Raw genomic sequence first — 26,888 nt, 5'->3', positions numbered from 1 at the left:
AGAGGACTACCTCTTGAATATCTATGACTAAGATGATTCATAAATACTCTTTCACTTAATCTTCACAGAAATCCTATTATGTAACTGTTACTATACCCTTTTTCCAAATGAAGACACTGAGACTGAAAGGAATTGAACAAAATGTCCAAGACTCAATAGCTTCCCAATGGATGGGTCTTCATGTAGGAAGAACCAATCTTACTATACAGTCAACATACATGAATCCAAGTAGGTCTTATATCAAAGCTTCATCTCTTCCTAAGACATTCCTAGTGCCAACCAAAATGAAACAAAATTCTTTGTTGATACAAGGCAGGCAGGACAACCTACTTTTCTGCAGGACCCACAAGAGCTACCTCCAAAATTAAAGAAAAACTTTTATCCAGCTCCTTCAACCCAGATCACATATAATCCCTGTTCTCGAAAAGGTTGCTATCTTGAGGTTTTATTTTATTTCGTTGGTTGGTTGGTTTTAAGGGAATGTCTTATTTTGAAGCATTGGCCTGAATTATTAAGTGTAGCTAGACTAAGAGCCAAGGACAAAAACCTGGGAATTCTAACAGTTAAATGCCTAGAAAAGAAGGGGACTTGGGGAAAAATATTCAAAAGAGAACAGCCAGTGAGATCAAAAGAAAATAAGTAAGGATGGGTAGTGGACACTTATGATTCAAAAGAGTTTTAGGAAGGATAGTGTGCAACTGTAACAATGCTACTGATGAGTAATGAAGCCTCAGGTTTAGGAAAGTATGGGTGATTGGTGATCCTGCAGAGATAGCTTTAATAGGGGTAGAAAACTCAAGCCCAATCTTTGTTGAGGTGAAAAACAGAACTTCTTACATATTCCAGGTACTACTTACCACACTATGGTTTCAAATGAAGGTAAGATAATGTTTTATTTAATGTTTGTTTTATAAGATTTCCCTTGACTTTCTAGAGACACAGCTTCAGAAGAAACCTTATGATTTGAAGTTCTACTTTTCCCCACATTCCAGATTAGGATGGCTCTTTTCTTGTACTTTAATACTGCATTGTAGTTTCCCCTGCTGGCATCTGACACGGTTTGAATCATTGGTGTAATTATTGTTTTAATGTCTCTCTCTCTTTGGCTAGACTGTGATCCCCATGAGGATGGTGACTAAAGTTGCCTTGTTTATTTCACTTTCCCTTAATCTAACAGTGTCTGGTGTAGAACAAGAACTCAACAAATTTTAATATTGTATAGCCATGAATGAACTAACAAATCCTTTTACGTGTACGGGGAGAGAACTTAGAACCAATCTTCTTTATGATTTTGAATGTTTCTTGTTGCCATTTTTATCATTGCAAGAAAGAAAGAAGGAAGGAAGGAAGGAAGGAAGGAAGGAAGGAAGGAAGGAAGGAAGGAAGGAAGGAAGGAAGGACCTGAGAGAATTTTACACTAGATGAAACTTTAAAAACAATGAAGCAGGATACACAAACTGCATTTTTTAAAGAATGGTAAGGAAACTAAACACCTCTAGGGAGAGTCATGTAGCATATTTGAGGCAAACGAACTCAGCAAAGAAACAGAAAAGGATCAATTTATTTATTTGTGAGATTCTATTAGTCTTCAATTTGCTCTGGAAACAGCATGGGGAAATTGAATTACTGGATATTGCAATCTACTCTGCCTTTAAAATCACCAATAAGAGAATATGTATAGACACTACTTATGGGTGATAGCAAATATATATATATATATATATATATATATAAATGTTCTGAAAGCTAGTAGAACTGATAAATTGTTGTACTTTTGTTTTATGTCTTTTATCTGACATTGTTGTGAAGAATTAGGATCGTTAGAACAAAACTGCTAATAAAGACTCTGGGGCTATATAAGAGTCTTCTAATAAAAGTGACTATGTCCAATCAAAACATTAAATCCGATTTTATTAGCGCAGTACTATATTATTATATGATTTTGTTGTTGCTGCTGGTGATTAAAACAATTAATTATAGCCAAGAACATTCTTAGGAAAGTATATCCTGCCTCTAAAATTTTATGTGTTTATATGTTCCTACAGACAAAATAAAATCAATGAATATAAGAACATTATCAGTATTTCCTGGAGGGTTGTAAATAGTGATTTTTTAAAATACATATCAACTATAACCATATAGCGATTCTTTTAGATGCTTCAGAGTTCCTGACTTCCTTTAAAATTTCATATTAGCCTTTCAACCCAAGGTCTGAGATCACTGAGTAAGTTATATTTTAACTTGAATTCTACCTTCCTCATACTTCTCTCTTCTGATTACTTATACTTCTAAATTTGTAATTTACTAGGTACTTTCATGCATATCTCTTTCTGACTTTAGGACCCACTAATTCTGAAGTAGATAGGAAAGGTTTCATAATTATTCTAGAGATAGAAAACCGTGCTGAATTATTTCTTTGCCAATTTTTTTCAAATTAGTAAGAGATCCTCAAATTGAAATAAGTCTGTGGTTTTGATTTACACATAAATGCAAATCACTAGTACTATCTCCATATGAAGAATTCTTTGGTGAGGCAGAGAGGAAAATTCCTGGTATGGTATGGTTTGCCATATTGTCTACCCTGGATCCTAACTTCTGTATTATTTGATAAAGGATTTAAAAATATCAAGGATAGCAATTACCACTTTTTTATTTTGGAAAAGAATTAAATCAAAAATTTTGTAACTTCTGTGAAGCTGGGAAATAGGAGCTTAAGCCTTAGAAAATAACACAGATTGCTAGGCCAAAATGGTCCTTAAGCAGATTTTTCATATACTATAAAAAGTTGCTCTTGAACAACTGAACTTTCAGTAGAAGTTTCTATATTTCTTTCTTATAGCTACTTAAAAGAAAAAAAATAAAGTATAGAAGTGATAAAATTCTATTTAACGTAATACTTGCATAATATTGAATATCACTTGAAGAACTTACTAAAAATACAATTTCCTGGGACTCTTTATTAGATATCCTATTTTGTGGGGTCTAAAGTGTCTAAGAATTTGTGTTTCAAATACCTCAGTTTCACTAACAATAATATACTGAATATCTTAGTAAATAGTATTTTATGAAACTCTGAGAAATTCTCTAAGAATTGCTCCTGGATGCATGCCACTAAAAGAGCATAATGGCTCTGCTCTCCATGTCCCCATGAAAATTAGCATTATCTAGTTTACTAATTTTTGCCAACTTGATGGATATAAACTAATAGCTTAAGGATGTTTTATGTATATTTTAAAACAAGTTTGATAGGGTGCGGGAGCATGGGAGGAATAGAAGAACTCTAGATAGGGCAGAGGGGTTGGAGGGGAAGGGAAGGGGTACAGGGTAATTAATGATGGTGCAATGTGATGATCATTACTATCCAAAGTACAGGTATGCTCTGGATATTAGGGCTCTATCTGAAGTGTGAGGAATAAAGATTTGTTCCCAGGGTGTAGGCTCCCTATTTACCTCTCTTATTGTTTCTTTTGCTGAGAAAAAACTTTTTAGTTTGAGTAAATCCCATTTGTTGATTCTAGTTATTAACTCTTGTGTTATGGGTGTCCTATTGAGGAATTTGGAGCCCGACCCCACCGTATGTAGATCGTAGCCAACTTTTTCTTCTATCAGACACCGTGTCTCTGATTTGATATCAAGCTCCTTAATCCATTTTGAATTAACTTTTGTGCATGGCAAGAGAAAGGGATTCAGTTTCATTTTGTTGCATATGGATTTCCAGTTTTCCCAGCACCATTTGTTGAAGATGCTATCCTTCCTCCATTGCATGCTTTTAGCCCCTTTATCAAATATAAGATAGTTGTAGTTTTGTGGATTGGTTTCTGTGTCCTCTATTCTGTACCATTGGTCCACCCGCCTGTTTTGGTACCAGTACCATGCTCTTTTTGTTACTATTGCTCTGTAGTATAGTTTGAAGTCTGTTATCGCTATACCGCCTGATTCACACTTCCTGCTTAGCATTGTTTTTGCTATTCTGGGTCTTTTATTTTTCCATATGAATTTCATGATTGCTTTCTCTATTTCTATAAGAAATGCCGTTGGGATTTTGATTGGCATTGCATTAAACCTATAGAGAACTTTTGGTAATATCGCCATTTTGATGATGTTAGTTCTGCCTATCCATGAACAGAAAGGGAGAGAGAAGGGAAATTGCATGGAAATGGAAGGAGACCCTCAGGGTTATACAAAATTACATACAAGAGGAAGTGAGGGGAAAGGGAAAAATAATACAAGGGGGAGAAATGAATGACAGTAGAGGGGGTAGAGAGAGAAGAGGGGAGGGGAGGGGAGGGGGGATAGTAGAGGATAGGAAAGGCAGCAGAACACAACAGACACTAGTATGGCAATATGTAAATCAATGGATGTGTAACTGATGTGATTCTGCAATCTGTATATGGGGTAAAAATGGGAGTTCATAACCCACTTGAATCAAAGTGTGAAATATGATATATCAAGAACTATGTAATGTTTTGAACAACCAACAATAAAAATTTAAAAAAAACAAAACAAAACAAAACAAAAAAAAACAAAGTACAGGTATGAAGACACGAACTGGTGTGAGTATACTATGTATACAACCAGAGATATGAAAAATTGTGCCCTATATATGTAAAAAGAATTGTAATGCATTCTGCTGTCATACATAAATTAAAAAATTTAAAAAAAACAAGTTTGAGAAACTTCTCATAAGATTGTCAGAATTTTTGGAGCTACCTCTTTTGTATATTGCCTGTTCATATCATATCCTTATTTTTCAAATAAAATCTCTGTGTTTTTCTGGTTGATACTTGAGTTTCTTAGTCCCTTGTCAGCTTTTGATGTGGCAAAGATTTATCACAATGTGTCATCTTCCTTTACTTTAGTCACATTTTATATTTATGAGAAATTCTCAAATTTTATTTAATCAAATGTGTCAATTTTTCTATTTAAAATTTATATTGTGACATTTTAAGAAATTTTATCTATTCCACATCAGAAAGCTATTATTCTATACTATCATTATAATTAATATTCACATTTGGCTCTTTACTTCACATTGTAAGTGGTGTTTGTAAGAATTCAGTCAGTATTTTTCTTTTCCATATGGTGAGACAATTTTCCTAACGTTGTATACTAAACATTTTCCTAATGTTATATACTGAATTATGTACAACATTTTATACTGAACAGTCTGTTCTTTTCTCTAGTAATATGTATGACATGATTTCTGGTGTAAAGAAAACCTGTTCTCTTATAGTTGTTAAATGAGATTGCTTCTTTTGTGGAAAAAAAAAAGCTTGCTTTTGTACATTTTATAGATTTCTTAAAAGAATGCATTTAAACTTTATTAAATGTTAATGACAGCTATGTTTTTTGTAAAAAATAATCTTACCCAAATTCTATTGCTACTTTGTTGATTTTTAAAGGTAATATGTGGAAATTCTTGCATGTAGTGAGCATTCTTAAAAGTTAGGTTCTTTATTTTTTATTATCATGTACCAATCAATTATATATATCCAAGGAGTTCATTGAGATATTTCCATATATGGATACAGTGTGCACTGACTGATCAAAGGCAACCTCTTGTTTTTGAAAACCCCCATATCCTTTCCAATCTCTAATAATTTCTATTCTACTTTTAGTTAGACTTGTTTTAGTTTCCACATATGAGGGAGAACTTGTGATGTTTCTCTTTTGGTGTCTGGCTTATTTCATTAATATAATGTCCTCAATTTCCAGCCATTTTGCTGCTAATGACAGGATTTCATTTTGGAAGCTGAATAATATTCCATTATATTATATGTGCATATATACACATTTTCCTAATTCACACAAGTGTTGATAGGCACTTTGGCTGAATCCATATTTTTGGAGTTGTGAACACTGCCACAATAAACATGGGCATGCAGATATCTCTTTATTATGCTTATTTAATTTGTTTTGGACATAAACCTAGAAGTGGGATAGCTGGATCATATGGTACATTTATTTTTAGATGAAAATCAAAGCTACAATGAAATACCATCTCTCCTTAGTTATAATGCCTATTGCCAAATATAAAAAAAGTAAAATAAAATAAAATGACAAATGTTGGCTGGAAATGTGTGGAAATAGGAACTCCTATATTTGTGAGAATGTAAATTAGTATAGCCATTACAGAGAAAAGCATAGAGGGGGCTTTTCAAATTTTTGTTTTTGTTTCCTTTACTTTTGGAGTCCTATCTAGAACATTATTACTTATGGTCAATGTCTTGAGGTGTGACCCTGTGTTTTGTTTGATTAGTTTCAGAGTTTCAAGTCTAGGTCTTTGAGTTGATTTTTATGCAGGATGAAAGACAGTCCTCAAATTTCATTTGTTTGAATGTGGATACCTAGTTTTCCCATCATCATTTGATTGAAGAGGCTGTTCTTTCTCCAAAATGTTTCTGGAGCCTTTTTCTTGAATCAATTAGCTATAGATATATGGGTGTATTTCTGGAATCTATCATGTTTCATAGGTGTCTGTGTCTGTTTTTATGCCAATATCATGTTTTGGTTCCTGTCGCTGGGTAATGTTTGTAAAGCAGGCATCATGATACTTAAAATTTTGTTGTTTTCTCAAGATTATTTTGGCTATTCAGGTTGTTTATTGCTTCCATATGAATTTTAGGATTTTTTTCTAGTTCTGTGAAGAAAGTCATCAGTCTTTTAATAGGGATTGCACCGAATCTGTAGATTGCTTTGAGTAGTATGGGTGTTTTAACAATATTAAATCTTCCTATCCATAAACATGGGAAGACTTTCTACTTGTGTATGTATGTCTTCAGTACCTTTCATGTGTTTTGTCATTGTCATTAGAGAAGTCTTTCATTTCCTTGCTTAAGTTTGTTCTTTTATCAATACCTGCTGTGAATGGCATTGTTTTGATGATTTTTTTCAACAAATTCTTTATTAGTGTAAAAGCTACTGATTAGTGTAAAAGCTACTGATTATGTTGATTTTGTATCCTGCTACTTTACTAAATTAATTAATCAAATCTCAATCTTTTTGTGTAGTCTTCACATTTTTCTCTATACAGAATCACAGTATCTGCAATGAGAGATAGTTTGACACCCTTCCTTTCTATTTGTATGCCTTTCATTTCTTCCTTTTGCCGAACTGCTGTGGTTAAAACGTCTAGATCTATACTAAATAAGAACAGTGCAAATGGATACCTTGGTCTTCTTTTTAATCATAGAGGAAATACTTGAGCTCTATGCTGTGGATTTGTCCTTTTACAATCTTTACTATGTGGAGATATATTTCTTCATTATCTATTTGTTCATTTATAAAGGGATGTTGAATATTATCAAATGCATTTTATGCATCTATTAGATGGTCAAAATATTTTTATCCTTTAGTTTATTGATGTGATCCATTACATTTATTGATTTGTATATGTTGGTTTACCATTGCATCTCTGGGACAAACCAAATTTACCATAATGAGTAATCATTTTGATGTTCATTGAATTTGATTTGATAGTATTTCCTTGGGATTTCTTTTTTTTTTAATCTAGGTTCATCTGCAATATTGGTCTATACTGTATGTGTGTGTGTGTGTGTGTGTGTGTGTGTGTTCCTGTCCAGTTTGGATAACAAGGTACTATTGGTCATGTATATTGAGTTTGGAAGAGTTCATGTCAATTTGTAGTAGTTTGAGAAGAATTTTTAGTTCTTTCAAATTTTTGTAGAATTCAGTGGTGTTGCATTTCAGTCCTGTGTTTACATTTATTGGGAGATCTTTTATTACTGATATTCTTATTACTCATTGTTTGTATAGTCAGGTTTTTATATGCTTAAGGTTCAATTTGGTAGTTAATATGTGTCCAAAAATTTGTCCACATACATCTTCTAGAGTTTTAAGTTTGCTAGCATATAGTTTTTTGAATATATTGCCTAATGAGTCTTTGTATTTCTGTGATGTCAGTTGCTTTATCTACTTTTTCATCTCTGATTTTATTTGAGTCTTTTCTTTTTCTTCATTAATATATATAAAGTTTTTTTTGCTTAACTTTTAAAAAAAACAAACTCTTTGTTTTATTGATTTTTTTTGGGGGGGTGGCGTGCATATCAAAGATTGATCTTAGGAGCACTCAACCACTAAGCCACATCCCCAGCCCTATTTTGTATTTTATTTAGAGAAAGGGTCTCACAGAGTTGCTTAGGACCTTGATAAGTTGCTCAGGCTGACTTTGAACTTGGAATTCTCCTGCTTCAGTCTCCTGAGCTTCTGGGATTACAGGTGTGTGCCACTGCGCCTGGCATATTTTATTGATATTGTATATTGCCGTTTTAGTCTCCATTTCATTTATTTCTGCTCTAAACTTTGTCATTTCCTTCCATCTATTAATTTTAGGTTTAGTTTGTTTTTGCTTTTCTAAATCCTTGTGATACATTGGTATGTTGTTTCTTTGAAATTTTTTTACTTTTTCTTTTTGACATGGGTACTCACTGCTGTAAATTTCCCTCTACTTATGTTATATCCCATGTATTTTGGTATGTTGTTTTCATAGTCACATGTTTTTACAACTTTTTAAAATTTATCCTTTGATTTCTCAAGAACCCATTATTTCTTCAAAAGTGTTGTTCAGTCTTCATGTATTTGTATGAAATCTAAAATTTTTGTTGTTGCCAACCTTCAGTTTTAAACCTTTGTGATCAGAAAAGGTAAAAGTATGATTTCAATTTTTTAATCTTATTCAGACTTTTTTTCTGACTTGATATATAATCTATCCTAGAAAATGCTACATGTGCTGATAAGAAGAGTATGTATTCTGTAGTTTTTGGATAAAATGTTCTATAAATATCTATCAGGTTCAATTGACCCATAGCATAACTCAGTTCTGATGTCAAGTGTTGAGGTTTTAGTCTGGATGATCTATTGATGAAAATGAAAAGTTGCAGTATTCAATTATTTCTCTCTTTAAGTCTAATATTATATGTTTTATAAAATTGGATGTGCTGAGATTAGTTGCTTATAAATTTACAATAGTTGTATCTTATTATTTAATTGATCCCTTGATAATTATTTAGTGACCTTCTTCGTCTCTTACAGCTTTTGTTTTAGTGACTCCTGTTAGATGTAAGTATGGACACTCCTGTTCACTTTAGGTTTCCATTTTCCATTTGCTTGGAATATCATTTTCCACCCTTTCACTTTCAGTTTATTCATCTTTACTGATGAAGTGAGTTTCTTGTAGGCAGTGTATCAAATCTTGTTTCTTTATCCATTCACTCTGTATATTTTAATTGGAGAACTTAGTCCATTTACATTCAAGGCTATTATTGATTGGTAAGGACCTATCCTTTCCATTTTATTGATTTTCTTGTTTTCAATATTCATTGATCTTTTCTTCTTCTCTACCACATGCTTTCATAATGGTAGTTATCTTTCTTTCACTTCTGAACATAGAACTCCTTTATACATCTTTTGTAAGGCTGCATACTGGTCACACATTCCTTCAGTTTTTGCTTGTCTGGGAAGGATTTCATTTTTCCTCATTTCTAAAGGATAGTTTTTCTGGATATAGTATTCTTGGTTAGTCATTATTTTCTTTCAGGGCATGGATTGAGTCATTGCATTTCCTTCTTGTCTATAGGTTAACTTATAAGGAATCTTTATATTAGTCTAATGAGGATACCCTTAAACATGACCTGATGCTTTTCTTTTGCAGTTTTTAGAATTATGTGTCTTGTTCTTTGGACAGTTTGAATGTCCATATTATATATGTCATGGTGAAAATCCTTTCTGATCATGTCTATTTGGAGTCACAGAGACTCCTGGACATGGATGGCCACCTGTTTCCCAAGATTGGTTGAATTTTCTGATATTTTATTGAATAGGTTTTCCAAGTCTTTATCTTCCTTCCTTTTCAACTTCAGGAATTATGTGGATATTTTGTTCATTTAATGATGTTTCAATGGCCTTGAATGCTCTCATTCTTTCTTTATTTCTTTTTGTCTGACTGGAACATTTCAAAAGATCTGCATTCAAGTTTAGATATTTTTTTATTCTGTCGTTGAGTCTGTTTTTTAGGCTTTCAACTGTGTTTTTCTATTGACTCATTGACCTCTTCCTTTCTAAAATTTGTTTCATTCTTTTTCAGATTTTCTTTTTGCTGAATTTCTCATTCATATTCTATATTGTATCCTAGTTACATTTAACAGCCATTCTATCCACAATAATTGCTGTAGGATCTGTTGCTAGAGAGTTCCTATTGTTCTTTTGGAGACATCATATTACCTTGTGTTTCGTATTTCTTGTGCTCCTACATTGAGATTTGCACATATGGTAGACCATTAGTCTTTACCAATTTTATACAATAGCTTTCTTAGTGGCGTTTTTCCAGAAGACATATCCTGGGGTCCTGGTTTGTTATGCAATGTTGACTTCATTTCTAACTGTGCACAATAATGAAGTCTCCTTGTAGATTTTTTTTGGTGTGAATAATGAATTTGGGTAAAATTACTATAGCATAACTGCAGCAATCCAGTGTCTCTGCAAGCTGTGGAAGAATGGAGACATTCTAGCAGCTCAGGCAGGTATAGCACAGACAGTAGTGGGTGTGTGGTACCACAGTGTAGCTATTCCTACTATGTGAGTGGTGCTCTCTATTGGTTGGTAGGGTTTTTCTCAGGCACTGTTGATGCTAGTTCTGCTACTAGCAAATGTTTCTGGCATTGGCAGCCCCAGCAGTGGTGAGGGCCTTAAGTACTTGCCCTATGATTAGTCAGTGGTTCACGTCCAGACACTGCACGGGAAGAGGTGGTAAAGGAATCACAGCACCCCTTCTGTGGCACTCAGACCAATCCTGTTAGAGCTACTTGGTTAAAACGGTATGGGGCTACATTCGGTGGGGTCGGGCTCCAAATTCCTCAATAGGACACCCATAGCACAAAAGTTAATAACTAGAATCAACAAATGGGACTTACTCAAACTAAAAAGTTTTTTCTCAGCAAAAGAAACAATAAGAGAGGTAAATAGGGAGCCTACACCCTGGGAACAAATCTTTACTCCTCACACTTCAGATAGAGCCCTAATATCCAGAGTATACAAAGAACTCAAAAAATTAGACAATAAGAGAACAAACAACCCAATCAACAAATGGGCCAAGGACCTCAACAGACACTTCTCAGAGGAGGACATACAGTCAATCAACAAGTACATGAAAAAATGCTCACCATCTCTAGCTGTCAGAGAAATGCAAATCAAAACCACCCTAAGATACCATCTCACTCCAGTAAGATTGGCAGCCATTATGAAGTCAAACAACAACAAGTGCTGGCGAGGATGTGGGGAAAAGGGTACACTTGTACATTGCTGGTGGGACTGCAAATTGGTGCAGCCAATTTGGAAAGCAGTATGGAGATTTCTTGGAAAGTTGGGAATGGAGCCACCATTTGACCCAGCTATTCCCCTTCTTGGTCTATTCCCTAAAGACCTAAAAAGAGCATGCTACAGGGACACTGCTACATCAATGTTCATAGCAGCACAATTCACAATAGCAAGACTGTGGAACCAACCTAGATGCCCTTCAATAGACGAATGGATAAAAAAAAATGTGGCGTTTATACACAATGGAGTATTACTCTGCATTAAAAAATGACAAAATCATAGAATTTGCAGGGAAATGGATGGCATTAGAGCAGATTATGCTAAGTGAAGCTAGCCAATCCCTAAAAAACAAATGCCAAATGTCTTCTTTGATATAAGGAGAGTAACTAAGATCAGAGTAGGGATGAAGAGCAGGAGAAGAAGATTAACATTTAACAGGGATGAGAGGTGGGAGGGAAAGGGAGAGAGAAGGGAAATTGCATGGAAATGGAAGGAGACCCTCAGGGTTATACAGTGGAGGGGGTAGAGAGAGAGGAGGGGAGGGGAGGGGAGAGGTGGGGAGGGGAGAGGGTGGAGGATGGGAAAGGCAGCGGAGCACAACAGACACTAGTATGGCAATATGTAAATCAATGGATGTGTAACTGATGTGATTCTGCAATCTGTGTATGGGGTGAAGGTGGGAGTTCATAACCCACTTGAATCAAAGTGTGGAATATGATATGTCAAGAAATTTGTAATGTTTTGAACAACCAACAATAAAAAATTTAAAAAAAACAACAACAACAACAAAAAAACGGTATGGGGCATGGCAGTAGCAGGAACTGTGTAGGTGGGGTAGTGGGATCTCTAGTGGTTCTTTCTTTTGCTCTGGTGGCAATGCATGCCCACAGCAGTAGTATGGCTTGTTATGGGCCAAGTATCTCTCAGATCCCCATTGGCTATGTGCCCTGGGTTTAGGGTGACAGCTAGAGGCAAGGCTTCCCCTGGCATTTCTTTGACTACAGTTTATGCCCAAGAGTGACATTTTTTTTTAATTATAAAGAATGATCAAATTTTATTATTTTTTATTCCTTCTACATTTTGGGCAAAAAAATACATACTGTTTCGTCCATAGTTGACTGCAATGGTGAATTATATTGAAAAATGTTTTTCTAATGCTGAAACATCCTTGTATTTATGGGATAAAATTATTTGACAAGAGTATATTCTCAAGTATATTATTTTATTTTATTTGAATATTTTTCATCAACATTTAGTAACAAAGTTATTTTATAAAATTTTTTCATTTATGTCATTGACAATTTTAGAACAAAAATTGCACTGATTTCACTGGCACAATGTGTTCACTATGTAATTGATTCTTTTAGAATTTATTAAGGTTTTATTTGTGGCTTGATTTACTGATTTAAATGGTAAGAAAAATTAAAAATATGTCCTAGTGGAAACAATTTGTGGGCTTTGAATTTTCATATTTCTTTCTTTTTCACAACATATAAGATATGGCAATACCCAATCATTTGGGGCAATTTCTTTTTGAAATATTTTATATTTAAGAAGAAATTTCCCATTCATAAAACCTTTTTTTCAATACATTTTAAAAATATCTAATTATAAAATCAAATTAACTCTAAAATGTGTTTACAATTACTCATATCTAGTTCCTAAACAATAATAACATGAAGTCATGGAAATGTACTTGCCTTTCAGGAAGAACATCATTCCCTAATTAATCTAACGACTACACAAAGAAGTAAATTTTGGGGGAAAATGTCTAGGGAAAGAGGGAACTTTTGTAGCCAGTTTTCAAATGATTACTATTTAATCTTTTATGTTAAGAATTACATAGGTAGATTTTTCTTTTTCTGCTTATTTCATGGGCATGTTTTATTTAACTTTCATTTTATTACCAAATTCTTTAGACTTTGACTAGAACAACAAAAGCACCAAAAATCAAAATGTAGAAATAAAAGATCAATAGGTAAACCCACGTTTTTGGTTTAGGTAACTAAAGCGTCAGGACATGGCTCAGTGGTAGAGCAAGTATATGGCATACATGAGGCTCAGGACCAGAAAACTGAAAAAAAAAAAAATCTACAAACCAGATTTTCTAAAATTTTGCATATTTAAATTTATGTAAATTGCCAGTTTAAAATATTCTGAGTATTTTCTTTTTTTCAAGAAATTTTCATAAAATACACAAAATTTATATAGTGGTATACATATCACAAGCTAAATAGTACAAAGAAATGTTTTTGAAGAGAAGTTCCATTAAGTAAACATTTACTGATTTCTGCTACTCTCTGAGGCACAGTGTTTGAACCATGAGTTCAATAAAAAGACACATGGAATTCTGTCCTCACTAACATGAATGTTTACTGTGAGAATCAGATAGTAAAATGTAGAGGCTGCTCTTGTTCATATGATATAGAATGGCTCAAAATCAAGTACACATTCTTCCAGTAGAGAGGGAAAATCAGAGGAAAGGAGGACATTCTCCTGTCCTTAGAGAAAATATTGGAGTTTATGCTCATCACTTCTCCACACAGAAATCCATTACACATTTATTCATGAAAAATTTCAACTGATGTCAAAATTGAGGTTTGTTTTTACTATAGACAGCTATAACAAATATTATGGTTTGACATATCAGATAAGAAATAAAAAAGCAGCTGGGCATGGTGGTACATGCCTGTAATCCCAGTGGCTTCAGGAGGCTGAAGTAGGAGGATTGCAAGTTCAAAGCCAGTCTCAGCAACTTAGACCCTGACTCAAAAGAAAAAATAAAAAGTACTGGGGATGTTGCTCAGTGGTTAAGCACCCCTGGTTTCAATCCTTGGTACAAAATAAAAATTAAATAAATAAACAAAAATATTTTAAAAATTAATAAATTATACCTATATGTATTAGCCTAAATAGCCATCACACTCAAAAAGTTACACTAAACTTTAAAAATTATAAAGAAATCCATACAAATAATGACATCTGAACATTCTGGTTCTGGAATTAATATACACCACCATTCCACTGTGCCACTATACTGCCTAGTTCTATTGGCAGTATATCACAGTTTGATGATGATAAAGACTATATCACAAATGGATAATATACATGTATAATAAATGTACACAAAGATGAACCATAAAGCTAAAATCAAATTTATAGTAGAGATTTCTTCTTCGGTAAGAGTTGAAGGGATAGGATTTGGAAGGAAACAGAGACGAAAGAGACTAAGTTTGTCTACGTAATTGTTCACAGACACACACACACACACACACACAGAGTTTAATAGTGTAATAAATTTGTTCTTACTGATTTTAACATTTGTGTCTCTCTGTTAGGTAAAACATTTTCCTCTGTATTCTTACATTCATGCCACCTATAACAAAATAGTCGTTTAGGGAAGTGAGTCTCAAAAGAAATTATCACTGGAATGTCAAGTACTCTGATTATTTTTTGTTTGATATTTAGCCAAATCTTTCAACCAAATTAAAAATCAGGTGAAGGAAAAAATGTCCCTAGATGTACTTTAAAATTAAAAGTGTAGATAAGTTTTAGTAAAAACATACTTCAGTACAATTTCTGTATGCATTCAAAGAACCACATAAATTTAACAAAACATTGGAAATTAATAGATCAATATTTTTAGACAAAAAGAGGGTATTGGTTTCTGATGTCTTCCTTTGGTTTAGCTGGGCATAAACAGGTTTCCAGGACAGGATGGGGGAGTGGGGAAAGCAGAGATCAGTCAACAAACCTTTTCTTTGGTCTATAAAATAAGTTCTTTCATCAACTGATTTCCATGGAGCTGAGTTGCTGCTGTGACAATGAGCTTAGCACCATTGTCTTAGATGTGCATTAAAAAAAATGTTCTACATCCTCTGCATTCCACAGCTGAGGGTCTCCTTACATAGATTCTTAGTAAAATAGATGTGTTCCACTTGGTGGTAATCACTGTTTAGCTTATTCAACTAATTTCTTTTGCTCATGTTTCATGTTCCTAAAGCAGCCTTCAAATTACAGGTTTTCTTTACATATAAATGTTCTTCTGGGAGAGGATAAGCTGAAACATTTTCAATTCTGTTTGAAATGTCCATTACTCTTATTTTATTTATTTATTTTTTACTTATATACAAACAGAGATATGGAAAATTGTGGTATATATGTGTATTAAGAATTGTAATGCAAAAAAAAAAACAGTACATGTATAATGGCATAATTTGGCGTGAACATATTCTTATTTCTTTAAAGCATTTATCATTTGTTCCTTGAGGCATCCTCAGAACCTACAACCAGTGCCTGGCATAAAACAGGGCTGAATGTATGTTGGCTGATTGAATACTAAACTAGTTTATATCCTGGTCTCTCACATCTCTTTGTGCAGAAGACCAATTGCCTTTGTTCATGTTGACACACTGAGTTCTCAGTTATGCTAAACTGAAGGACAAACATGAAGCCACACAGTTCAGCCAGAGTGTGAGCCATCTATCCAGAATGCAGTCAGCCTGTGGAGACCACATTGATACCTCACTCTTCTGACTGCAACTATTTCAACTTTTTTTATTAAGTATGTTTCACTTTTTTATTTCAAGCATTTTATTTTTTCATGGTTCTTCAAAATCCCTTTGTAGAGAGAAAGTAGGCTTTACATTTAAATAATCAGAATTGTACTGTATCTAATAGCCCTGGAATTCTTAATTTTTGGTTACAGGCTGTGTACCATCTAGAGAGAACACAGATCAAGAGAAGTAGTATGAATATAAAATACATGTGCTAATGAAGAAACTGAGCCATGAAAAGATTAAACAGCTCATCCAAGCCTCACAACTAAGCAGTAGTGCTGAGATTTGAACTCAGGGGTTTTGATATTATAGATCATGTTCTTGATCAAAGATTTTTTTCTCTCTAAAGGAGACTATAAATAATTAAGTAAGGTAATACTGCTTTTATTTTTTTTTAGATTATTACTTTATCAACCTACCACTGTACACTGGGGATAAAAAGAGGGAACACTCCATCTAATGAAGAAGATAGGTGACATGAATATCACATATGCGGCTAATTCAGCAGGTATGTACATGAATAGTGACCTGCCATAGTGTTATGAGAACAGAAATCAGAAATACCTCATCTAGCTAGGAGAGGCTGCAAAGGTCAGATGCTTTGGAGTTAGCTATAAGAAGGGCCATATGGGAAAGTGAGGTACTTTTTAGGCAGATAAATATAATGCAGGCAAAGACATTATAGAGTGTGGAGTGCTGAAGCAAAGACTATAAGGTGGAAATGATGTAAAAAGTAAGGAAAGATGGTCAGGGCTGAGACATTGCAGATCACTTTGATAATGGCAGAGCTGGACTTAATCTCATGAGTGAATGAGGAACCAGTCAAGTGTTTTAAATAGGAGTCACATAATGATACTCTGAGTGGCAGGTTAGAAATGTATTTGAAGGGTTTATTCATTGAAATAAGCCAGTTTGTGCCATGGTAACAAATAAATCTCTAAATATCAGTGACTTGATGAAATACAGGATTATGTTTTAAACATCTAAAGTCTGAAGCTGACTATGCAGCCCTTCTCCATCTGGCAGCTAATCCTTCTGGAATATGTTTCCTTCTGTGTTATTCCAGCTGAAGAGAGAGTCAGAGGATACTGCAGGATAGTTTAACAGTTTGGGACTAGAAGTAGCTTTCATCAGTTCTTCTCACTTCTCACTGCCCAGTACCTTGCCACATGTCCCAGGGTCACCACTACAGGAGGCATCAGGCAAGCATGAAGCATCCGCCACAGAAAAGGGCACTTCTTTCAGTCTTGTTTATAAAGGATGTATACACCAATAACTACTTATGCATTGTTTGAACGAATCATTATTTATTCATTTTTCAATCTTTCAACAAACAGTTTTTGAGCACCTACAAAGCACTGTCATAAATGTGGTCATGAGTACCAGGGGTACAGCACTATACCAAAATTCCCTATGGGAAAATTCTCCATTAGCTTGTTAGTCACTGGTGATAAGTTCAAAAGGGAGGGATTTAGAGTAAGCAGGTAGACAGTGTAAATATGAACCACATCATGTAGTGGATTGTAGGCCATCATAAAAAAATTTGAATCTTATGTAAGTGAAAGGCACTTAGAGCAATCTATGAAGAATGACATGATTAATTCTTTTAAAGCATTACACCAGCTTCTCTATTGAGAACATAGGAAAGGTGGTAGGGTAAAAGGACTGAATTCTTTTTGAAGGTTACATAGTGAACAAGTGAGCAATGCTGGTGGCTTAGAGAAGGGTGGAACATGTAGCTGGTAAACAGGATCAGGTTCTGGATACATGTTGGTCAGATGTATCATCTGAGACAAAGAGATTTTGAGTTCCCAGGAGGATGGTGATGAGGTCAACTGAGGGGAGATGATTTTGGTCACTTGAATTATACCTAGATGGCTTCAGAAGGGCTCTGGGGAGTATCATTCTCATAAATTATTCAGATCCAATGGGGACTTCCTCTAGAATTTTCAATGATAACAATGTTTGTGGAAAAGTCTTTTCCTCAAATGTAAAACTTAGTTCTAAACATTCTCTACATTGAAAGATTTCATATAAAATCTATAGAACAATCTACCTAAAAACTATCCATAAAATTATATAAGCATATTTTTGAAGGTCAGTTTTTAAAATATTAAGCTATTTTAATTTATTTTTATATGATGCTGTTTATTTTTTGTAAAGGGCATGTTTGCTTTATAAGAACTGTCCATAAGAATTCCTTACAGAGAGAAACTGCTTTGTTAGTTTATTGTTATAATTATTTATGTATTAGAAAGGCACTACTTTAGGTATACCAGTTGATTTAGACAGCTTGATTTAACCAGTCTGTGTGAAGTAAATGATAAGGAAGAGGTGACAAAGATTCTTTCTTTGACCAAATTTTGTCTAGACTTTATGAGCTTTCTTTCAAATAGGCCTCAACTTTGGGGCTTCCATGTAGTTTCTTCATTATCAAATTTTAGCAATAATTATGCTAAATCTGGTTAGCCAGAATACCCTATTCTTCAATATTTTGATTACCCTCTAATATCTGATCAAATTTCCTTTCTCTATGCCCCCATAGGTGATATCTGATCACCGTGGTCTATCTTCACCAAAAATTGTCAAATCCCTTTACATTTTAGTTATTTCCATCCAGCAATCCAAGCTTCCTCCAAAAACCTCCTGCCTCAGTTCCTGTTTGAATATAATAAGGACAGTGGTATTAAAAATGTAGAATAATTGAAAAAAAAAACTTCCATGCACAGTGATGCATGCCTGTAATCCCAGAGATTCAGGATGCTGAGGGAGGAAGATCACAGTTCAAGGCCAGCCTTAGCAATTTAGCAAGATTCCTAGCAATTCAGTGAGACTCTGGCTGGGGATGTAGCTCAGTGGTAAAGCCTCCCTGGGTTCAATGCTTAATATACCCTGCAAATAATAATAATAATAATAGGTAACATATAGTGAAGGGAAAAGAGAGAGAGGGAGAGAGAGGGAGGGGGGGAGAGAGAGAGAGAGAGAGAGAGAGAGAGAGAGAGAGAGAGAGAGAAGGTAAGCCATTAGGATGCAAGCCACAGGGCAAGTAAAAGTGAGAGCCACTCTAATTTGTAAGAATCAAAGACAATCAAGTTTCTAGACTACAGAAAATTTTTCACAGTTGGTAATAAATTCTGAACAAGTATGTGGTTATATATTGCTTTGTTTATTTAAAGTCAGACCCCAGCTTTAATGGTTTTCTCTTATTAGGCAAAGTAATCAGTGATCCCAGAATGTTGCAATACTATATGAAATCTAACTTGAAACTCAGTTTGGAGGAGTCCCTCTTGCTTTCATCTACCCTTTGCTTTCTAGAAGTTGTCTTACTTAAGTAACCAGAAAATTTCACGGGTAATCACATGGTTTTCAATACACTGACAACTGTGTTCTTCAGAAAAGAAAGAAGGCATTAAACAAATTATGAAAAGCCAACCCCAAATGCCAGTTTTATAGAAATAAAACCAATATATTTTTAAAATTCCAGTGGGAAAAAAACCTCATCGAGGGAGAAATAATACATGAAATCCACATAACCTACAAAGAAGTACCCAGAATATATTTTAGAATTTTCTACAAGTTAATGGGTGAAAGACAAGTAAGTCAAAAGAAAAAAAAAAAAGCAAAATATTAGCAGGCAGTTCACAGAAAGTAAAATTCAAGTTCACTGAGCATGTATGAAAGGATGTTCAAACTCATGAGTATTACAACTATATTCATCTCTGAAAAATGAAGGCACAGATAGAATCTCAAAGAGGTACAAGTGAAATACTACTTATCATCTAATGTTCAGTGTCTTTAAGCAATCAAGAGAATAGAAAACATTACTAAGTGTTCACATTTGGTAATGTAGATGAAAATTACATGTCATGTTCACATTTGGTAATAGTAATTACATGTGTGCTTGATTTACCTTGTACTTTCTTTTGTATTTTTGAAATGTTTCTTAATAAGAAATTAGCATGATAGTTATTTTACTATCTTGTTCTATAAAACTTTTTCTACCTATCACTTTTATGAGATCAAATGATAAAGGAGGCAGTATAAGTTAGGGTAAGAACATAGGAACAGGATTTGGCAACCTAATATCCCAAATCTACCATTTACCCACAATGTGACCTTGAGAAATTCATTGAATTCTTCTTAAACTGCTTCCTCACCTGAAAAACCTGAACAATATCATCTGCCTTCACTACATAGTTATTGTGAGGAGTAAATTAGTTCATGTATGTAAAATGATGTATGTGAAGAAACAGGAAATTTTTAACCCTTCAGTTAATGTAAAATTAGATGAGCATAATTCCCATCTACTATCAATCTAAATTTATTGAAACAGACATTAGAAACAGAAAAGTGGAGAAATTAAAGACACACATCTTTTCTTACCGGATCTATTAGCTGGCAATAGAGTTCATGGCAATTGTCGAAAATATATTTGTATGTAGAATCCAGGCATGCCCTGACACAGTCCTTCACTACTGTGCTGGCCTTTGGGGGGCTCTGAAGCTCCAGAACCTAATGAGAAAGTTGTTTTTCTTAAAAAAGTAGACTATCATAATCCAATAAAACAACTTAAACAATACTCAACAAATGTTTTTATTGATTTGTCTATGTTCAAGAAATATAGTCTTAGAAATGTTTTAAATGTATGAATATTCATTTTTACTTTCTGATGATAAAAACTCATTGCAAATGTTCCTTGTTATAAACATTCAAATAGTAATACTAAATGTAACCAGTAGCAACATCATTCATTTAATTATTTAAAAAATATTTGCCACTTATATATGACAGGCAATAGTGATACTACAATGAACAAAAGAAACAAAAATCCCTTTTGTCACTGACTTAAACTCCAATAGATAATACATAAAATAAGTAAGCAAAATAAATTATATGATAATGCAAACCAAAAATAAAGTAATGGAGATGGGATAGGATATGTTTCCATGAAACAGAATAAACATAGGGGACAGTGATACGAGAGGAAATGAGAGGAATAACAAGATGGTAATAGTAATGGGAAAAATCACATATAGACCATTGCATAAACCTAGCTTTGATTAAGGTAAGAAAGAATTGGACACTTAGAATATAAGAGCAAAGTGAACTAACCTAATTATCTTTTTGAAATTTCCTAATTTTATCACCACTTGATTAGTCTTATAAAAGATGCTTAAGGGATTGCTTCATTTAGAAGGGAAGAAAGATAACTACCATCATGAAAACACAAATATAACTCCCTAGATCAAATACAGAAAAGAGAAAGAAAATAATTGGCCAGGTGCATTGGCACACACCTGTAATACCAGTAGCATAGAAGCCTGAGGCAGGCGAATCACAAGTTCAAAGCCAGCCTCAGCAACAGTGAGGCACTAAGCAGCTCAATGAGACCCTGTCTCTAAATAAAATACAAAATAGGGCTGGGGGTGTGGCTCAGTGGTTGAGTGCCTCTGTGTTCAATCCCTGGTAGCAAAATGAATGAATGAATAAATAAATAAATCAGAAATTATCAAAGCAAAAAGTCAACTATACACCATGAAAACAATAGAGAAAGAAAAAAATGAAAGCTAGTCAAAATAATTAGAAGAAAATTAATAAAAAGACTGGAGTAAATATTTACATATCAATAAAAATACCAAATAGAATGGGATTAACTCCCTCAATTAAAAGACTATATTAATGGATTGACAAAAGAAACACACACACAAAGACCCAAGATGTGCTTCCTACAAGAAACTTACTTCACCAGAAAAGATACACAGACTAAAAGTGAAGGGATAGAAAATAATATCCCACATAAGTGGAAACCCCAAACAGGCAGAACTAGCTATTCTTACATCAGATAAAATGGGCATTGTGTCTAAAACTAGAAAAAGAGGCAAAGAAGGCCACTATATAATTATCCAGAGACCAATTCAACAAGAAGATATAATAATTGCAAATGCTCATATACTTGATATTGTAGCACCCAATTTTATAAAATAAATATTATTAGATCTAAAGAGAGAGATTGCTCTAATATAATAATAAGGGGGGACTTTAACACCTAACTTTCATCAGTGGACAGATTCAGAGAGAAAATCAACACAAAATCATCAGAATTGAGCTATACAATAGATCAAATGGAACTAACAGACATTTATAGAACATTTCATCTAATAGTTACAGAATACACACTCTTCTCATCACTACATGTACCATTTTCTATAAGACAAATACAAAGCAATAAGACAACTCTTAATAAGTGTTTTAAAATCAAAATTTTTATACACATTCACTGATCACAAGGTAATTAAGTAGAATTCAACGAAAAAGAAATTTTACTAATTGTACAAATACAATTTTTCACAGCACACAATTAAAGACACAATGAGTCACCAAAGAAATTAGAAGGGAAATTAAAAATGTTTTAAACAAATGAAAATTTATATATAACGTTACAAAGATTTATGGAATACAGCAAAAATTGCTAACGGAGAAATTTTCAGCAGTAAACACATACATCAAATACAAAACAGAAGGATGTCAAACAAACAACCTAGCAATGGATATCAAGAGGATAGCAAATAAAAACAAGTCAAACTCCAAATTAATAGAAGGAAAGAAAGTACAAAGATCTGAGCAGAAGTAAACAAAATACTCTAGAAAACACAGATCAATGAAAGCGTTGTTTTTCAAAAAAAGATAAACAAAATGAACAAACTTTACCTAGGTTAATGAAGAAGAAAAAGAAAAACAATAAAATAAAACTAGAGATGAAAAAAGGACATTCCATATACCACAGTAATACAAAGAGCCATTAGGGAGTATTATGAACATGTATAAGCCAACACTTGAAAACTTAGAAGAAATGGATAAATTTCAAGACACATATAACCTATCAAAATGGAAACACAAAGAAACAGACAAACTGAATGGACTACTAACTAGTAATGAGACTGAGTTAGTAGTAGAAAGTCTCTTAACAAAGAAAAGCCTAGAACCAGATGGCTTCACTGCTAAGTCCTACAAAACTTTTTAAAAAGAACTAACACCAAAGCTTCTCAAAGTTTTCCAAAAAATTAAACGGAAGGGAATTCTTCAAAACTTCATCTACATGGTCAGCATTATTATGTACTAAACCCAAAGAGATACAATAAAAGAAAAAACTACAGACCCACCTCCCAAGGAGCATAAATGCAAAAATTCTCAACAAAATAACAGCACACAGAATCCAACAACACATCAGAAAGGTCATTCATCATGATCAAGTGGGATTTGTCCTAGGGATGCAAGTCTGATTAAACATATACAGATCAGTAAATATATTACATTACACCAACAGAATGAAGGATACAAATTTACGATCATCTCAACAGATGCTAAAAAGTATTGAATAAATTTCTGAATTCCTTCATGGATGAAACTCTGAACACATTAGATATAGAAGGAAGATACTTATTTATGATAAAAGCTATGCATGAGAAGTACACACTCTGATATTGAGTGGGGAAAAGATGAATGAGTTTTCTCTAAGATATGGAAGAAGATGAGGAGGTCCAATATATCTGCATATGACTAGAAATTTGAGCCAGAGCAATTAGGGAATAAAAATGGAAAAAAAAAAAGCTTATAAATAGGAAAGGAGGAAGTCACGATGTTCTTTTTGCAGATGTCTAAATACAAAAAAACTAAAGATTCCACAAAAAGACAATTGGAACTGATAAGTTAATTCAATAAAGTTGCAGGATCAAAATAATCATAAAAAGATCAGTAGACTTTTTTTAAATCAATAATGAAATTGTTGAGAAAAAAATTATAAAAGCAATCCATTCACAAAAATATAAAATACATAGTAATAAATTTAACCAAGAAAGTAAAAGAACTCTACAGCTACAATGACAAAACACTGATAAAATAAATTTAAGACACAAAAAACATGCGAAGGCTTCCTGTTTTAATAAATTGGAAGAAATAATATTATTAAAATTTTCATATCATCCAATGCAATTTCTAGATTTGATGCAATCCTCCTAAAATATCAAGAAGTCTTCACAGAACAAGAAAATAAACTCCAAAATTCATATGGATGCACAACCCCACCACCACCACCAAAGTCACACCCTCTAAGCAAAAAGAACAGAGCTGGAGACATCACAATACCTGGATCTCAAGATATATGACAGGGATAAAGCAACCAAGACAGCATAGTATTGACATGAAAATAGATACACATACCAATGGAAGAGAATAGAGTAACAGAAATAAATCCACACACTCACAACCAACCCACTCTTATCAAGGGCACCAAAAACATTCACTAGAGAAAGGACAGCCTCTTCAATAAGTGGTGCTGGGAAAACTGAATACCATAGAAAAATGAAACATGTGAAGCAGGTGATTCTAATCTTATGGTACTTGGCAAATGAGAGAGAACAAACATGTAGAGACCAGAAGAATCAGCAACTGAAATACAAGTGAAGTCAAACAAGATGGGTGTCTTGAAAATCTAGAGAGAAGAGGATGTCTTGGAAGAAAAAGTGGACAAAATGTGGCAACTTGCTGAACATTGTAAGCTGAGAATTCATAACTGACAACTAGAGTTAGTAAAGTGTTGGCCTTTGGTGACTTTCTAAAAAATTTTTGATGAAGAGATAGGATACAAGTCTTATTGTATTGAGTTAAAAACATGAGGCTGAATTTGAAATTTTAATATTGTTAAAAATATCAGCCCAGGGCTGGGGTTGTGGCTCAGTGGCAGAGTGCTTGCTTAGCATCAATAATATGTGTGAGACACTGGGTTCTATCCCAGCATTGCATAAAACAAAATAAAGGTATTGTGCCCATCTACAACTAAAAATAGTTTTAAAAATATCAAACTTCTTTAGATTGATCTGTAAATTTGATGCAATATCAGAAAAAATCTCAGCAAAAAATAAAATCACCTAAACGATTTTGAAAGTGAAGAAAAAAGTGAAGGATTCACACTTTATGATTTTAAGATTTGCTATAAAGCTACAGAAACCAAGACAGTATGGTGGTGGTGGAACTTGGAATCTGATCTATTCTGAACAATATAAAGTTCAGAAAAAGATTCAAAAACACATGGTCATTTTTAAAAATTTTATGATAGTACAAAAGCAATTTAATGGAGAGTAGAAAATTATTTCAATAAATGACATTGGAGCTATTAAAATATAAATATCCAAAATTTTATCCTCACATTTTATGTTAATTTATTTTTTCTAAAATAAAAATTTTAGAAGCAGCATAGGAAAAACTCTCTGATTTTGATTTCTCCAAGAAATGACGCTCAACATTATTCATTTTAAAGAGAAATTTAGGGCTATAATACAATGTGATTTTACTCTTATAAGAAAAAATAGGTGATCAATAAATAAATGATTTAAGAAAGTACTAAAAGCTTCTCTAGAAGATGGAGAACAGATGGAACTATCATACTTTTTGACTGGGGATTTTACCCAAGAAAAGTGAAAACTTATGTTTACACCATAAACTTGAACATGAATATTTATGACAGTTCTTTTTAATAACCTCAAACTGGAAACAACCCAAATGTCTATCAATTAGTGACTATACAAACAGTGCATACATAATAAAGCAGGGCATACATAACAAAGAATTACCACTCAACAACAAGAAAGAGTGAACTGTTGATACACTCAACAATGTGGATGGATCTCCAATATGTTATGCTACCTAGTGTATGATGTTCTGGAAACAGCAAACCTAGTCAGAGAACATCACTGGTTGCCAGGTAGTAGAAAGTGTTGACTATAAAGAGGCAGCACAAAAGAATTTTGTAGGCTCCTGGAACTGTTCTGTATCTTATCATGATAGGTATACAACTATGCATTTGTCATATTAATGTAATCATACAACAAAAGTTAGTTTATTAGCTATAATGAGGGAAAATATGAAGGGATGAGAGCAAATTTTTACAAGATAATGCAGGGAAAGAAAATGTGTAAATTGCTATTTTGAGAAGTTTTGCTATCAAAGGAAAACAGGAACTGTGGTAGTAGCTATAGAAGAAAGTGAAGTCAAGCAGTATTTTGAAGACAGAGAAATTAACAGCATGTTTGGTAATGGAAATACTCAGTAGAGAAGAGAAAATTTATAATTCAGGAGATTCGGAAGGATTGCTGCACCAATGCTGCTAATACATAGAGGAGATGAAACAATTCCAAAGGTGGAAGAGACAGCCATTTCTCAGATAATGGATGGATCATCGATGGTAATAAAAAGGAAGGATGAATATACGGAAACAGGAAGTAGCAAGATGGAATAGGTGGTGGGCTTATGTGCTAGGATGCTCCCTTCATTTTGTTCCTCTCTTTTTCAGTGATGTAAGAAACAATCATCAGCTGCTGGTGAGGGTGTGGGAGGAAAACTGGCAGGTTTAGGACACAATGTATTCTAACACTGAAAGGCTTGTGACCAAAGCACTGTGGATGCACAGCACTGTGTTGGTACTCTTCAACCCTCACTCCCATCTCCTCACCCCTCAATTCAGTGGCAGGTATTGCGTGTCAATCTGAGTCAACTTTCCCACTGACCCTTAACTGGCTTTCAATATCATCCTCTACACACTGCTCCAACAGCTACTGCCAGTGGATCAGAATGGACATCAGTCACTCAATATAGCCTGATTGTAAGTCAATTGAACTTAAAAGAATATAAATGACCACTATTACAGTATGCTTTTGTTTTTTGTCTCTTCCAAAATGCCATTTTTAGTGCTTTAAGTGGAAAAAAAATCATGGACAACTTCCATCCAGGAGGCTTCTGAGTAACCATCACAATGCTGTCTCTCAGAGTAAAAATATTTAGCCCACAGCCTAGCAAACTATTTTTGGAAAGCCTAAGTTAAATTGCTGGGCAAAATTATGATTGCAATATCTTGCTAGTAAAGCAGAGGAGATATGTCTGAAAAGAAATGCCTGGATAGTTTGATGGATTAGGTGATCAAATATATTTCAACATAAATATTGCCAC

The 26,888-nt window shown here is 33.7% G+C and overlaps 1 protein-coding gene across 3 annotated transcripts in view; it reads right to left on the bottom strand.

Moving 5' to 3' along the window:
* Nucleotides 1-26,888, bottom strand: part of Unc13c (unc-13 homolog C) — a 601,300-nt gene that overhangs the window by 264,346 nt on the left and 310,066 nt on the right. For all 3 annotated transcript variants that reach the window (XM_058584813.1, XM_058584812.1, XM_058584814.1), the window contains one exon: nucleotides 20,274-20,402. In XM_058584813.1, coding sequence (XP_058440796.1) covers nucleotides 20,274-20,402 — 129 coding nt within the window. The remainder of the gene's footprint in view (nucleotides 1-20,273; nucleotides 20,403-26,888) is intronic.

This window comes from Marmota monax, unplaced genomic scaffold (assembly GCF_021218885.2).
Source record: "Marmota monax isolate L192 unplaced genomic scaffold, Marmota_monax_Labrador192_F-V1.1 WCK01_AAM20220418_F8-fsc00001, whole genome shotgun sequence".
In the NCBI taxonomy this organism is placed as follows: Eukaryota; Metazoa; Chordata; class Mammalia; order Rodentia; family Sciuridae; genus Marmota; species Marmota monax.
The sequence above is the reverse complement of the archived record's forward strand: the minus strand, read 5'-3'. Positions and strand labels throughout refer to the sequence as shown.